This window comes from Myripristis murdjan, chromosome 8 (genome assembly GCF_902150065.1).
Source record: "Myripristis murdjan chromosome 8, fMyrMur1.1, whole genome shotgun sequence".
In the NCBI taxonomy this organism is placed as follows: Eukaryota; Metazoa; Chordata; class Actinopteri; order Holocentriformes; family Holocentridae; genus Myripristis; species Myripristis murdjan.
Genome location: NC_043987.1, coordinates 33,606,513 through 33,621,672, shown reverse-complemented (window position 1 = coordinate 33,621,672; position 15,160 = coordinate 33,606,513). Strand labels below are relative to the sequence as shown.

General features: G+C 46.6%; 1 protein-coding gene across 1 annotated transcript; it reads right to left on the bottom strand.

The window, feature by feature from the left end:
• Positions 1 to 206: 206 nt before the first annotated feature.
• Positions 207 to 839, bottom strand: LOC115363714 (gastrula zinc finger protein XlCGF57.1-like). Its single transcript, XM_030057982.1, has one exon. The coding sequence runs from the start codon at positions 822 to 824 to the stop codon at positions 207 to 209; it is 618 nt and encodes a 205-aa protein (XP_029913842.1). The 5' UTR covers positions 825 to 839.
• Between the last annotated feature and the right edge of the window lie 14,321 nt (positions 840 to 15,160).

Sequence of the window (15,160 nt, the reverse complement as noted above, 5' to 3'; positions counted from 1 at the left end):
CAGCATTGACTCTGAAGCATCTCCTGCTGCTGCTCTCACCGACACACTTGTGTTTGCTTACATTTGTATGATGCTCGATGAAGCTTCTCACACACACGCACACACACACACACACACACACACACACACACACACACACACACACCACACACACACACACACACACACACACACACACACACACACACACACACAGGACTGTGTCTCTACAGGTTCTCTCCAGTGTGGGTTCTAATGTGTATATTGAGGGTTCCTTTCTTTGCAAACCCTTTACCACAGAGGGAGCAGACAAATGGTGTCTCTCCAGTGTGGATTCTCATGTGTTGCTTGAGGTTTCCTTTATCTATAAAACCTCTCCCACAGACGGAGCAGACGAATGGCTTCTCTCCAGTGTGGATTCTCATGTGTGTCTTGAGGGTTCCTTTCTCAGCAAACCCTTTACCACAGACGGAGCAGACAAATGGTTTCTCTCCAGTGTGGATTCTCATGTGTTTGCTGAGGTTTCCTTTATGTGTAAAACCTCTCCCACAGACAAAGCAATCGAATGGTTTCTCTCCAGTGTGGATTCTCATGTGTCTCTTGAGGTGTACTTTCTGTGCAAACCCTGTGCCACAGAGGGAGCAAACGAATGGTTTCTCTCCAGTGTGGATTTTCATGTGTCTGCTGAGGTGTACTTTCTGTGCAAACCCTGTACCACAGAGGGAGCAGTTGAACAGTTTCTCTCCAGTGTGGATTCTCATGTGTTTGTTGAGGTTTCCGTTATGTGTAAAACCTCTCCCACAGATGGAGCAGACGAATGGTGTCTCTCCAGTGTGGATTATCATGTGTTGCGTGAGGTGTCCTTTACGTTTAAACCCTTTACCACAGAGGGAGCAGGGGATTTTACTCTTTCCTGTGTTCTTGGTCTTGGAGCAGGAAGCTGGTTTCTCTCCCACATCAGGTCTGTCATGACTGAGATGGACTTCACTCGGTGGGGTTGAACATGACTGAGCTTCTCTGGTCCAATCCCAGTCATCACTGTCCTCAGTCTTAGCCTCAGAGGAAGGTTCTGGGTTCCTGGCTCGTTCCTCTCCACCGTCTTCTGCTGCCATCTGTCCAGTGGAGCGGCGGGCGTCTCTGCTCCACTGAGCTTCCTCTTCATCATCCTCAGTCTTCACAAGGACAACAGTGAACGGCAGCTTGGTGATATCCTGAAGCTGCTCTCCCTGCTGATTGGTCCAGAGTTCCCCTTGTTCCTCCTTAATGTGTCGGGGCTCAGGCTCCAGACTGAGGGTCTGCTCCCGCTGCTCAGGGGGAACCTCCTCTTTACACACCACTGGAAAAAACACAGAGACACACACAATTATACTTGGAAGCTGACCCAAGCCTTTCCACATCAATTCATGTAAGCATAACCCCTACGAAATCTTTTGTGAAAAACAGATATGGCAACAATCATCCCTTCCTTTTTTGTTTGTTTGTTTTTTTAATTATGTGAGAAACAGGTTGTTTCTTATTCTCGGCTAATTCCAGTTCCCTCCATGATTGCTTGGTGAACAAAGATTGAACGTCTCGTAACTTCCTCCACCTGAACCCCAACAAAACTTTTGTTTTACATGGTCCTGATAACCTCACCGCCTCAGTTGATGAGTTTATTGGCCGACTTCACTCTAACATCAAACCTGCTGCTGAGAATCTCGGTGTCATCTTTGACCAGTTCATGTCTTCATGTCTCAAAGCTCTCTCAGTGTTTTCTTTAAATGAGAAACACTGCAAAATAGCTTTTCTTCTAGAAACCTCGAACTTCTGATTCACATTTCGATTTAGTCCTGTCTAGAATATTGTAATTCCCTCTACATGAGCCTCAGTCAAGCCGCTTTAAATAATTTACAGTTGGTTCAGATTATTTACTAAAATGAGCTGCAGGTCCCACATTGCCCCTGTTCTGGCTTCCTTCCATCACCTCCATGTAAAATTCTGAATAAACTATGTAGTGACCCCTTTGCCTGTCAAAATAGATCACTACGGTTGCTGATGGATTGTTTTGACGCGTTACCAAATGACGGAAATGTCCAGTCCACTGATTTCAGTTCAATAACAACAGCGATGATTTATTTACTGACAGTGCAATGTGTTACTTCAGTGGTTTCCAAATAAAAATAAAAAAACAGGGCCAAACATACCCTTTCTCCAGATCGCCTATTTACCAATATAGACAAAAATAACAAAGCGATGATGCCACGGGACCTCTGCAGGCTCACCACCCACAAGGGTGGCCGTAAGGGGTTGGTGCTTTGTGGATTGGGCGGCAGTCAAAGGCGAGGGCCTCGGCGACCCAATCCCTGCAACGGCTGGCGATGGGGACATGGAATGTCACCTCGCTGGGGGGGAAGGAGCCTGAGCTTGTGTGGGAGGTTGAGAGGCACCTGCTAGAAATAGTCGGGCCCACCTCCACGCACAGATTGGGCTCTGGAACCCAGCTCCTTGAGAGGGGCTGGACCCTCCACTACGCTGGAGTTGCCCTCGGTGAGAGGCGGCGGGCAGGTGTGGGCTTGCTGATAGCTCCCCAGCTTAGCCGCCATGTGTTGGGGTTCACCCTGGTGAACGAGAGGGTCGCCTCTCTGCGCCTTCGGGTTGGGGAGAGGGCTCTCACTGTTGTTTGTGCCTACGGGTCAAATAGCAGTGTAGAGTACCCGGCCTTCTTGGAGTCCCTGGGAGGGGTACTGGACGGTGCTCCAACTGAGGACTCCAGTGTTCTACTGGGGTACTTCAACGCCCACGTGGGCAGAGACAGTGATACCTGGAGTGGGGTGACTGGGAGGAACGGCCTCCCCGATCTGAACCCGAGTGGTGTTCTGTTATTGGACTTCTGTGCTAGTCACAGTTTGTCCATAACGAACACCATGTTCGAGCATAGGGGTGTCCATAAGTGCACGTGGCGCCAGGACACCCTAGGCCGGAGGTTGATGAGCAACTTTGTTGTCGTTTCATCTGATCTCCGGCTGTATGTCTTGGACACTCGGGTGAAGAGAGGGGTTGAGCTGTCAACTGATCACCACCTGGTGGTGAGTTGGATCCGCTGGCGGAGGGGGAAGCGTGACAAACATGGCAGGCCCAAACGTACTGTGAGGGACTGTTGGGAACGTCTGGCTGAACCCTCTGTTAGGGAGGTCTTCAACTCCCACCTCCAGGAGAGCTTCTCCCAGCTCCCAAGGGAGGCTGGGGACATTGAGTCCGAATGGACCATGTTCTCGTCCTCCATTGCCGATGCAGCTGTTCGGAGCTGTGGCCGCAAGGTGTCTGGTGCCTGTTGTGGCAGCAATCCCAGAACCCAGCGGTGGATGCCGTCAAGCTGAAGAAGGAGTCCTACCAGTCCATGTTGGCCTGTGGGACTCCTGAGGCAGCTGACGTGTACCGGCAGGCCAGGCGTGCCGCGGCTCGGGCAGTGGCAGAGGCAAAAACTCGAAATTGGGAGGAGTTCGGGGAGGCCATGGGGGAGGATTATCGGTCGGCCTCAAAGAAATTCTGGCAAACTGTTCGGCGCCTCAGGAGGGGGAAGCAGTACTCTGCCGACACTGTTTACAGTGCAGGTGGGGGGCTGCTGACGTCGAGCAGCTGATTGTCAAGCTGATTGTCGGGCAGTGGAAGGAATACTTCGAGGGTCTCCTCAATCCCGTCGTCACGTCTTCCGCTGAGGAAGCAGAGGTTGAGGACTCGGGTGGACTCGTCCATCACCCAAGCCGAGGTCACTGAGGTGGTTTGTAAGCTCCTCAGTGACAGAGCGGCGGGGGTGGATGAGATCCGCCCTGAGTATCTCAAGTCTCTGGATGTTGTGGGGCTGTCTTGGCTGACACGCCTCTGCAACATCGCGTGGTGGTTGGGGACAGTGCCTCTGGAGTGGCAGACCAGGTTGGTGGTCCCTCTTTATAAGAAGGGGGACCGGAGAGTGTGTTCCAACTACAGGGGGATCACACTTCTCAGCCTACCCGGGAAGGTCTACGCCAGGGTGCTGGCGTAATCTGACACCCTTCACTTTTTTCACTTGTGTAATTTTTTCTCTCATTAATCTACATACAGTTTTGCAAATAAATAAAAAAAGAACAAACTGACATATCACATGGATATAAGTATGCAGACCCTCTGCAAAAACAAAGACGTTCACACGTTTTCCCATAGATTTGTGAGTTTATTTTCCCTTTGGAAATAACCACTTTAATCTGAGTTTTTTTTTTTCTCTCTGAATTTTAAAACCTTAATCCAGAAAATTTTGTAGTACTACTACGATTATTATAACTATTGCTACTACTATTACTACTACTGCTACTGCTATTGTTACTATGACTGCTACAACTACAGTTATTAATATACTACCACTACTACTACTACTGTTTTTAAAATGTCATGTTAAATGTTTGTAAATGGAGCTACCAAGGTGCAAGACAAATTTCAGACTCGTGTCGCTGCTGCTACTATTACTACTACTACTACTAGGCATACTATTGCTACTACTACAACTACATCAATTAATATACTAACACTACTACTACTATTGCTGCTACTACTACTACTACTACAACTACAGCTATTAATATATTACATTACTACTAAAACTACTACTACTGTTACTATCACAGCTACTAATATTACCACTACTATTACAACTATTAGGCTACTACTACTACATCTACTAATATACTACTATTTAGAGTTGTTATTATCATGCACTGATGTTGATATCATTATCCCAGAGATGCTGCAGACTGTCTCAGTGTTTTCTTTTGAATCTTAACTGGCGGTTAACCTCACCTGTCAGGATCCAGGTGAGTCGCTGATGTGAAAATGAGAAAGAATATTCATAATAACTGACAAGCAAATAAAGAGTAATCTGGCTTCACTCAGTGCAGTTTATTTTGCAGAATAATACTATCTCACCTCAGTGCATGAATGACACTAACTGAATGAATGGACATAAACAGCACATATTCAAAGTTAGAACGGGCCTGCTGCCAGGTTATAACATAAAATGATGTGTAGCCTACATAACACACACACTTCGGCTACAAAGTGACTGCTGGTTATAACTTAAAATGTTGTGCATCAGAAAGAGGTAACTCTGCAAAAGTCCCCCAAGAAAACAAACAAACAAACAAACAAAAAAAAAAACAAATAATAAAATAAATGACGACAGAAGGCTTTACCGTCAGAGCCTTCAGGTTTCAGCCATCCGGCAAAAATGCGCTGGCTTTCCCACTCTTTGCGAAAGGTTTGTGGGCGGTGATGTTTGTGTTCCCCCTGCTCCAAAGCCGTCCTCCTTGCCTCTCGTCCCTCCTCACCGCCCCCTTCAGCGGCACTCATTTCCTCTGCTTGCTCCTTCTCCACTCTTTCCTCTGCTTTCACTGCTTCTGTTTTGAATCGCGCTCGCTCGACTTCCTCACCTGACTGAGAGCAGTGATTAGAGCCCGCTTTCCTCTCTCTCTCTCTCTCTCTCTCTCTCTCCCTCTCTCTCTCTCTCTCTCTCTCTCTCTCTCTCACTCACCTTTTTCTCTTCAAGCTGCACGTGATTGGTCAATATGTGTGGTGTCATCTCTGTGCGCTGAGCAGAGGGGGGAGGGGCGGCAGTTTCACACACACACACACACACACACACACAGACACACACACACACACACACACACACACACACGGCACAGGAGAAGGGGGGGGGGGGGGGGGGGGGGGCGAGAGAAAGAGAGCGAGGGGCCACAAGGAGAGACAACACGAACGCGCTGGAAAAGTGCAGTTACGAAAATGAGTGACAGCAGGAAAAGGAGTAATTTCAATTTTATTGACAATTCAAAGGCAGAGTGTAGAGTCTGCAAGAAAAAAAATCTCTTATTGAGCCGCCTCAGAGCCCGTCTACCACGAGCCTTGCCACTCTCCATGAACCCCCATTGTATCGAACTTGGTTGCAGTTCCACCGTAATTCCACTGGGGGTGATGGCGGGCGAGTGCAGAATGAATGGGGCTCTATGGAGCTAGAAGGCTAAATTTGTCTCTTACTCCTGTTTATGGTTGAAAAATCGCAAATTCTGTTGTAGTTTCTGAAAGTTCAATATGGATTATAGGTTAAAAGTGAAATGAAATGAACTTGTATCCTTTCAGTTTCCTACAGGTTGGCCTGTTGATGGCCATAACACGCTAGCATTTGCTAATGAATGCTGATTGGTCAGTGAGGGACTTGCAGCTGTTTACGACCAGGGATCCCACTTGATGGCACCTGAAGACCGAGACAATCTGGAAACACCACTCTTAAGGAGGACTTTTCTATCAAAGTTGATATTTGTGTATACAGAGAATGTCTAATATAGCGCAGACGGGCTCTGACCCAAGTGTGTCTCCATCTGGTCTCCGGGGGTGTATCCCCATAGACTCCCATGTAGGGGAGTGATGCCGTGGAGGACGGCCGCCTGAGTGCTGCTGACTAGTTGACAACTGGGCTTATAACTTGTGGTGCCCCGCCTATATCGTCACTTGAGAGACTGTTTCTGAGCTCCTATTTTATCACCAGTTAGTATCTCCCTAAAAAAGTAGTGCTGAAAATGCATATTACATATTATATTGAAAGGGAGCGTATCTTAGACTTTGACTTGAGACAAACTGACTGGAATGAGTCAGTAGTCATGAGCGGTTTCAACAAGCTGTGTTTATGGGGGTTATTTTGCTTGAGAGCGAGCTCCGCACTCGCGTTGCAAGCGAGCTCTACACTCGCGTCGCCAGCAAGCTCCGCACTCACGTCGCCAGCGGGTGCCGTGATAGTCGCAGGTATAGATTCTATCCCATGAGCTGTTTTCGAGAGCGTGCTCCAAACTCACGTCGCGAGCCAGCTCCACGGGCTCCGGAATAGTTCCCGGGATAGGTTCGATCACCGGAGCTATGCTCTAGAATGAACTCAGCACTCGTGCCGTGGACACTGGGATAGTCACAGGGATAGGTTCAATCCCCGGAGCTATGCCGCACTCGCGTCACGAGCGAGCTCCGGAGCAGCTCCGCACTTCGCACTCGCTTCGCTATCTAGCTCCACACTCACAACACAATCAAACACAATCAAAACTTTACAACTTCACATCCTAATGCATCTAAATCCAGTAAATAAATATACACATGAATAGAAAGAAAGAATCCACAACAAGAAACCTTTCTATAACAAGGCTTTGTTTGTTACATGTGTTTACAGGCAACTCTGGGTCAGGTTCAAGAGTGAAGATACTCCTGTGGTCAGGAATGTCTGCATCCCGCTCAGGCCCAAACCCCTCCAGGTGGGGACAAGTTCAAACTGGGGGTTCTGTCACCGTCTCAACAGTGGCCGCTTCCACGTCACGCTGAGGCACCTGCGGCGCTTCGTAGGTCAAAGTTACAACCCACCTTTGTGGGTCTCGGTGTAAGGTGGCTGTAAAGGGGCCCCGTCTGATCCCTATTGGGAGACGGCAGAAAAAAGCCAGGAGAGTTCGGGATGCGCGGCAGAAAATGCGCACACAAAGCCCCCAGACGGCCGGGCTTGAGGGCTAAGCAGGGTACATGGTTCGCACCAAGTCCCGGGGAGCTGCTGTCGGAGCCGAGAGCTTTGTGGAGAATTTGCGCAGTGGACGGCGGCGTGGCTGATGTCTCTCCAAGTCCAGTTGGCTGTGCCTTCCTGTTTCATGTGCCAGTCTTACACTGCTGCAGGCGCTTTTGAGAGTGTCAAGTGTTGACAAGGTTAATATCTCGTAGCTCTGGGTTCAGGTGGTCGGAGCCGAGAGGCCTGTGGAGAGGTTTCTGGGGGCAGCGGACGAGGTCTCTCCAAGTCCAGTTGCTTGTGTTCTCCTGTGTAATGTGTGAGTTGCACAGTGCATCACATTGTGAAGCAGGTTAATACTTTGAATTTGCACCTCAGACACGCAGAGAGAATGTCAGTAGGATGTGAAGTCCACCCGGACCCGGCTTGATACATGCAATCCAGTATGAAGCAGGTTAACGTCATGAATTTGAGAGAGACACAGCCTGGAGTAGGGGAGTGATGCCGTGGAGGACGGCCGCCTGAGTGCTGCTGACTAGTTGACAACTGGGCTTATAACTTGTGGTGCCCCGCCTATATCGTCACTTGAGAGACTGTTTCTGAGCTCCTATTTTATCACCAGTTAGTATCTCCCTAAAAAAGTAGTGCTGAAAATGCATATTACATATTATATTGAAAGGGAGCGTATCTTAGACTTTGACTTGAGACAAACTGACTGGAATGAGTCAGTAGTCATGAGCGGTTTCAACAAGCTGTGTTCATGGGGGTTATTTTGCTTGAGAGCGAGCTCTACACTCGCGTCGCCAGCAAGCTCCGCACTCACGTCGCCAGCGGGCGCCGTGATAGTCGCAGGTATAGGTTCTATCCCATGAGCTGTTTTCGAGAGCGTGCTCCAAACTCACGTCGCGGGCCAGCTCCACGGGCTCCGGAACAGTTCCCGGGATAGATTCTCTCCCACGAGCTGTTTTCGAGAGCGTGCTCCAAACTCACAATCAAAACTTTACAACTTCACATCGTAATGCATCCAAATCCAATCAATAAATATACAAATAAATAGAAAGAAAGAATCCACAATAATAAACCCTTCTATAACAAGGCTTTATTTGTCACATGTGTTTACGGGCAACTGTGGGTCAGCTTCACGATTGAAGATCCTCCAATGGTCAGGCATGTCTGCGTCCCGCTCAGGCCCAATCCCCTCCAGTTGGGGACAGATTCAAACTGGGGGTTCTGTCACCGTCTCAACAGTGGCCGCTTCCACGTCACGCTGAGGCACCTGCGGCGCTTCGTAGGTCAAAGTCACAGCCCACCTTTGTGGGTCTCGGTGTAAGGTGGCTGTAAAGGGGCCCCAGCTGATTCCTATTGGGAGACGGCAGAAAAAAGCCAGGAGAGCTCGGGATGCGCGGCAGAAAATGCGCACACAAAGCCCCCAGACGGCCAGGCTTGAGGGCCAAGCGGGGTACATGGTTCACACCAAGTCCCGGGGAGCTGCTGTCGGAGCCGAGAGCTTTGTGGAGAGTCTGCGCAGCGGATGGCGGCGTGGCTGATGTCTCTCCAAGTCCAGTTGGCTGTGTCCTCCTGTGTAATGTGTGAGTCGCACAGTGCATATATGTAGCCTACATCACAGTATGAAGTTTGAAGCAGGTTAATACTTTGAATTTGCGCCTCAGACACGCAGAGAGAATATTGAAGTTTCAGTTAGTGCGCTCACAGCTGCATGTGAAGACCATCCAGCATGTCCGTGGCGATCACAGCGCACTGACCCTTGTGATGTTTCCTACGCGAAGCCTCTCCACAGTCACCGCTTGCTGCAGTATTAAGTGTGGAACCTGGGGTAGCGGGTGCAGCTTGGTGGCCTCGGGGCAGCTCTGTGGGGAGTTTTCACGCCACAGCAGCGGCGTGTCTAAGTCTAGTTGTCGAATGTGAGCCTCACAGTGCGTTACAGTATGAAGCAAGTTAATAGTTTGAAGTTGCGACTGAGGCAGGCCGAGAGAATATTTGAGTGTCAGTCGCCTGAGTGGGGAATCGAACCGGCCGTCTTTTGCAGTGTAGCGCTGCACGCTAAGCATTACGCCACGGGACCGAAATCCGAAGTTAGGCTCATAACTTGGGTTATATCTTCTCCATCTATCACTTGCAGACACCACGGCGGCCAAACCACCTCACAGGAATATCATTCACATGGATATGCACATGAGGAGCTCAATTCTTGCCATTTTTCTATTGCGCGTTTACTGTCGTGCACCATCCCAACATGGTGACAAGACTTTGGATCGGGAAAACATCAGCAATCCAGCTGTGAGTGCAGCTGCGGATATAAGGATCCAGCAGTGGAGTCACGGAGAGCGATGGTCACATTTAAGCTCATATTTTGTCACCAGTTGTTATCTCATTAAAAATATCACTTGAAATAGATATTAGATATTATATTGACGTTGACTGTTGCTTAGCTCTGTCTTGATTTCATGTTGGACGTGACAGGATGACAGACATTTCTTGGCTGCATTTAGACTTTGACTCGAGACAGACTTACTGGAATAAGTCAGTAGCAGCTATATGGCGGATGTGGCATTGTTTTAGAATGCCGCTGTGAGGTGTTACCAAAGGTTACAGGTGTTAAGGTTTTGTAAACTAGCCTACATAACATTGTCATTAAATTACTCCTGATTTGAAGTTATTTTTGGTATTGATATTACAGTCAGACAAGAATCTGTGGCATTGCTGTATATTTAAAACATACAGTATTTGAATCTATAGTATGTATTCTGTATTTAATGATAATTACAGAATGTTACTGTAATACTACTACTACTACTACTACTACTAATAATAATAATAATATCAATAATAATAATAATAATGATAATAAAGAAATGACAGCAGGACAATATTCATTATGCAGTTCCTTTTCAAATATTTATTAAAATAAAAACAGTGCAACACAAGTAAAACTAGACCTGAATAAACCTTAACTTCCTGTCTATTTTCCTTTCTTTGTTTTGTTCTTTCAAAAGGTTCACAATTTTTTATTTAAATTACAGTACATATGACATATGGTAACTCACTGTGACAATTTTGTTTTTGTAGAAAGGAACATCAAGCTGTTTTAACAAACCTGCTGCAGGACAGCAGGAGCATAGTTTCCACAAGTGTATAGGGAAGTGAACGGTATGAGGGTCGAGTTTGTGTCTAAACCCTTCTTTAATAAGGCACATGTGTTTACAGGCAACTCTGGATCAGGTTCAAGAGTGAACATCCTCCAGTGGTCAGGCATGTCTGAGTCCCGCTCAGGCCCAATCCCCTCAAGTCCCCCCACAAGTTCAAACTGGGGGTTCTGTCACCGTCTCAACAGTGGCCGCCTCCACGTCACGCTGAGGCACCTGCGGCGCTTCGTAGGTCAAAGTCACAACCCACCTTTGTGGGTCTCGGTGTAAGATGGCTGTAAAGGGGCCCCAGCGCAAACTGAGCTGTATTTGGAAACGGCAGAAAAAAGCCAGGAGAGCTCGGGATGCGCGGCAGACAATGCGCACACCAAGCCCCCAGACAGCCGGGCTTGAGGGCCAAGCGGGGTCCATGGTTCTCACCGAGTCCCGGGGAGCTGCTGTCGGAGCTGAGAGCTTTGTGGAGAGGTTTCTGGGCGCAGCGGACGAGGTCTCTCCACGTCCAGTTGCTTGTGTTCTCCTGTGTAATGTGTGAGTCGCACAGTGCATCACAGGTTAATACTTTGAATTTGCGCCTCTCACACGCAGAGAGAATAGTCACTTCAGAGACCGTTTCAGAGCTCATTTTGTCACCAGTTCTCATCTCCCTAAAAAAGGAGCGCTGAAAATGCAAATTACATGACAGTGAGCGTTTCTTAGTTCTGTCTTGGTTTGATGTTAGACTTTACATCATGACATGGCATGGATCTTTGCTGCATTTAGACTTTGACTTGAGACAAACTTACTGGAATAAGTCAGTAGTCATGAGAGGTTTGACCAAGCTGTGTTTATGAGGGTCATTTCCAATTTTTAGACGAAAAACTTGTTCATCGTATGGTATAACGCGGATGTGGTGTTGTTTTATACTGCTGCTGCAAGGTGTTGCCAGAAGTTACAGGTATCAAGGTTTTGTATAATACATAACATTGGTATTAATTTAGCCTACTCTTTTAATTCATTTTAGGTGTTTATGTTATAGTTAGACAAGAATCTGTGAAGATATTCACCTCTAATGGAATTATGATCGACGGCGGCGGGGATGAGGTCTCTCCAAGTCCAGTTGTTTTCTCCTCTGTAATCTGTGCGTCGCACAGCGCGGCATGCACTCACTACAGCATCAAATGTCAAGCAGGTTAATATCTTGAACCTGCAGGACAAGCTGGGTGTAGCCTCGGGTGGTGGTGGTCAGACCCGAGAGCTCTGAGGAGAGGTTTCTGGGCGCAGCGGACGTGTTGAATCTGCAGGACAGGAGTTTTCACGGACAGCAGACGACAGCGGGGATGACGTCTCTCCAGCTCAAGCTGTTCAGTGTGTGAGCTGCACAGTGCTTTGTGAGGTGTTATACGCCTGCAGGCGTTATACGCCTGCAGGCGTTGTTATACGCCACGGTGGTTGTTATACGCCTGCAGGTTGCCTTCACGCGGCGTGGTGGCTTTATACACGGTTTATACTCGCCGTGGTTGCAAGTTGCAAGTTGCAAGTTGCAAGTTGTAACCACCGTGTCCTGCAGACCTGCAGTCCTGCAGTCCTCTTTTATGATATGGTAGTCTAAAAAACTAGCGATTTTTTTTTTTTTTTTTTTTTTTTGAGGAAGCACTTTTCTTTTTTTTTCTTTTTCTTTTTCTTTTTCTTTTTCTTTTCTTTTCTTTTCTTTTTTCTTTTTTTGGAGGGCGCTCGTGCCCTTTTTTTTGCAGTTTGAGAGGCCGGTCACTGTGAGGCGATGCTCAGCCGCAGGTCTCCTCTCTGGGCCATCAGAGTGTCATGGCGGTCCTGGGAGCTCTGGAAGAAGTCCTTTCCCCTCTGCGGGTCCTGGTCCGACAGGAAGCGCTCCACCAGAGCCCGCTGGATGGCCGCAGACTCGCAGGCTCGATGCCGAACCTCGTGGCTGACGTTCCGCAGAGGCTCCACCACCAGCAGCCCGCTGAGGCCGGGGCCCAACAGGTGCGGTTATTACAGTCAGCCAAAACAAAAGTAGGTGTGGGAAAAGCATTTTAGTCAACTGAAATAAAAATTAAAACTAGACTTTAGAAAAAAAATCGAAAACTAACTAAATGCACAGAAAGTGTCTTTAATTTTAGTCTGCCGGTTTGGTGCTGATGTTTATTGACAGTGGGACATGTGTGTGTGTTTGTGTGGGGGATAAATCATAGAAAAAAAGTGAATATTCTCCGAGTTTAAAGTGTTAAGTTTACAAGAAATAACTCACAGATTTAATTAGAAAAATACTTGAAAATTCTGAAATTATAAAGTCACAAAGTTGCGAGAAAAAGCTCATATTCTGAGATTAAGATGTACATTTATGGGGGGAAAAAAACAGTGAAAACTAGCCTAGTTTGTTCTCCTGTGGGATTCAGTCAGAAGGAAATCCTGCTGGTTTGAGTCCAGAACCCCAATCTCCTCCTCAGCATCTGGACTCTGAAGAGACGTTGCTGTGACTTGGGCCGATTCAGAAGAAAACAATCTGCGGATTTTGGGCTTAAAATCAGCAGGATCTCCTTGTTCCTGAATCCCATGTCCCATGTGAGCCACGCTAGACACCTCTAATCTGCATGAAGTAGCCTAGACCTCAACTTTATGCAAATTAGGAGACGAGGCTCATGTCAACTCATCTCGTGGTGAATCTCTGGTCTGAAGTGGCCTGAACTCTAAGCTGAACATGTTTTCTTGGCCAACAGAAACCAGGAGACAACAGGAAACACGGTTACGCTCCTGTCGCTGCCAGGTAAACTTTTCAAGAGGAATCGTTCATTGATCTGCTACTAACACCATGGTCTCGTACAAATCCATCAGCTCGAACCGCAGCTTCGCCTCGTAGCTCTCCAGCAGCGCCACCATCTGGTCCCGGTCGTTGGCGGCACCAGGAACCTGAAGGCAGCACGGTGCTCAGCACACACTCTGTTACTGCACTTTATTTACTTATTCTTCTCACAACTTTTCACTTTGACTCCCCACATTTTAACACAAATATCTGGACTCTCCACTCCTTTCATTTCCAAAAACAGACTAGTTTCTTTAAACACCTTTGAGGGGAATTATTGATTATTTTTTATTTTTCATTGCGTGTTACATTTTCTGTAATGATGAAAGCTTTTTGGAGACATAAAAAGGAGTTGCTGCTGTAGACCGTGCAATGCAGTCTAGCCTGGGGTCCTGGAGTCCACGCAATCAAAACTTTACAACTTTACATCCTAATGCAAAAAAAAAAAAAAATAGTCACAGTAGTCATGAAGGTATAGGTTGCAAACACTCTTCTTGGGGTCCAAAAAATCAAAACTTTACAACTTCACATCCTAATGCAAAAAAAAGAAGTAGCAATCCCCCCCCCCCCCCCCCCCCCCCCCGCCCGCCCGCGCCAAAAAAAAAAAAAAAAAAAAACATAAAAAGAATGAACATCAATAAACCTTTCTACAGCAATAATTTCAACAATACTCAGCTCAGAAATCATATTCCTCAAACTAACATTCATCTTTTCAGAATATTGATTTATGCAAATTAATGACTGTCAGTCGTGGAAAAAAAAAAAATCTCCAAACAGAAAACTAGAACTGTTTTAGAAAACAATGACTTTGTTCAATGAAATCTGTTTCCATGTGATTCATAGTCACTTTATGAATAGGGAGCACATGTCACGTGTGGGCGTCATCGACTCACCTCAGCAGTGAAATCAGCTTGTTTGAGAGCGTTTTTTTTTTTTTTTGAATGAGCTGGAGACGGGGTGAGCGGGGGAGGCTCACATTTTGCTGACAGCATTTCCAATGATTTTAAACGTTGTTTGGTTCACAGTTTTTAATTAACAATAAACGTATGAAATGCAGCATCGGATCATCGCTTTATTGACAGCCAGCCAGCGATTCAAGCAGGTAAAATTCCCTCGTCTTAGCCTCTCGGCCAGTGGGAAAAAAAAATCTCCAAACAGAAAACTAGAACTGTTTTAGAAAGCAATGACGTTGTTCGATGAAATCTCTTTCCATGTGATTCTAAAAGGACGAAGGTGTAAAGTTCAAGCGAGTTTCCTTAAGGTGGAAATAAAAAACAAACAAACAAACAAAACATTCAAACATTCAAACAAACGAAAAAACAAAACAAAACAAAACAAAACAAAACAAAACAGAAAGTAAAGCCAACTCTGCAGATGAGCTTTTATTGTGGAAGACTCACTCATCTGCCTGTTTGTAGTTACAGAGAGAAATTTGTACTTTGTAATTTATACGATTTAAATTACATACCGCCCAAAAAATTTCGATTATAGACTTATAGAAAAATAATCTTGGGAAAGTACAACTGCATAAAAACGTAATGTAAATCGTTAGATTCACCACTGAGTGTGTGTGTGTGTGTGTGTGCTGTAATATCTGCATATTAAAATCCTCATAATTCCTTTTTTTTTTTTTTTTTTTTTTGTTCAGGGGGAACTTGGCTGGAAAAACATTTCAAAGGGGGAACACGACTG

Coding starts and splice junctions, on each gene's coding strand:
- LOC115363714 (XM_030057982.1), bottom strand. CDS start 824: ATGATAATCCACACTGGAGAGACACCATTCGTCTGCTCCATCTGTGGG.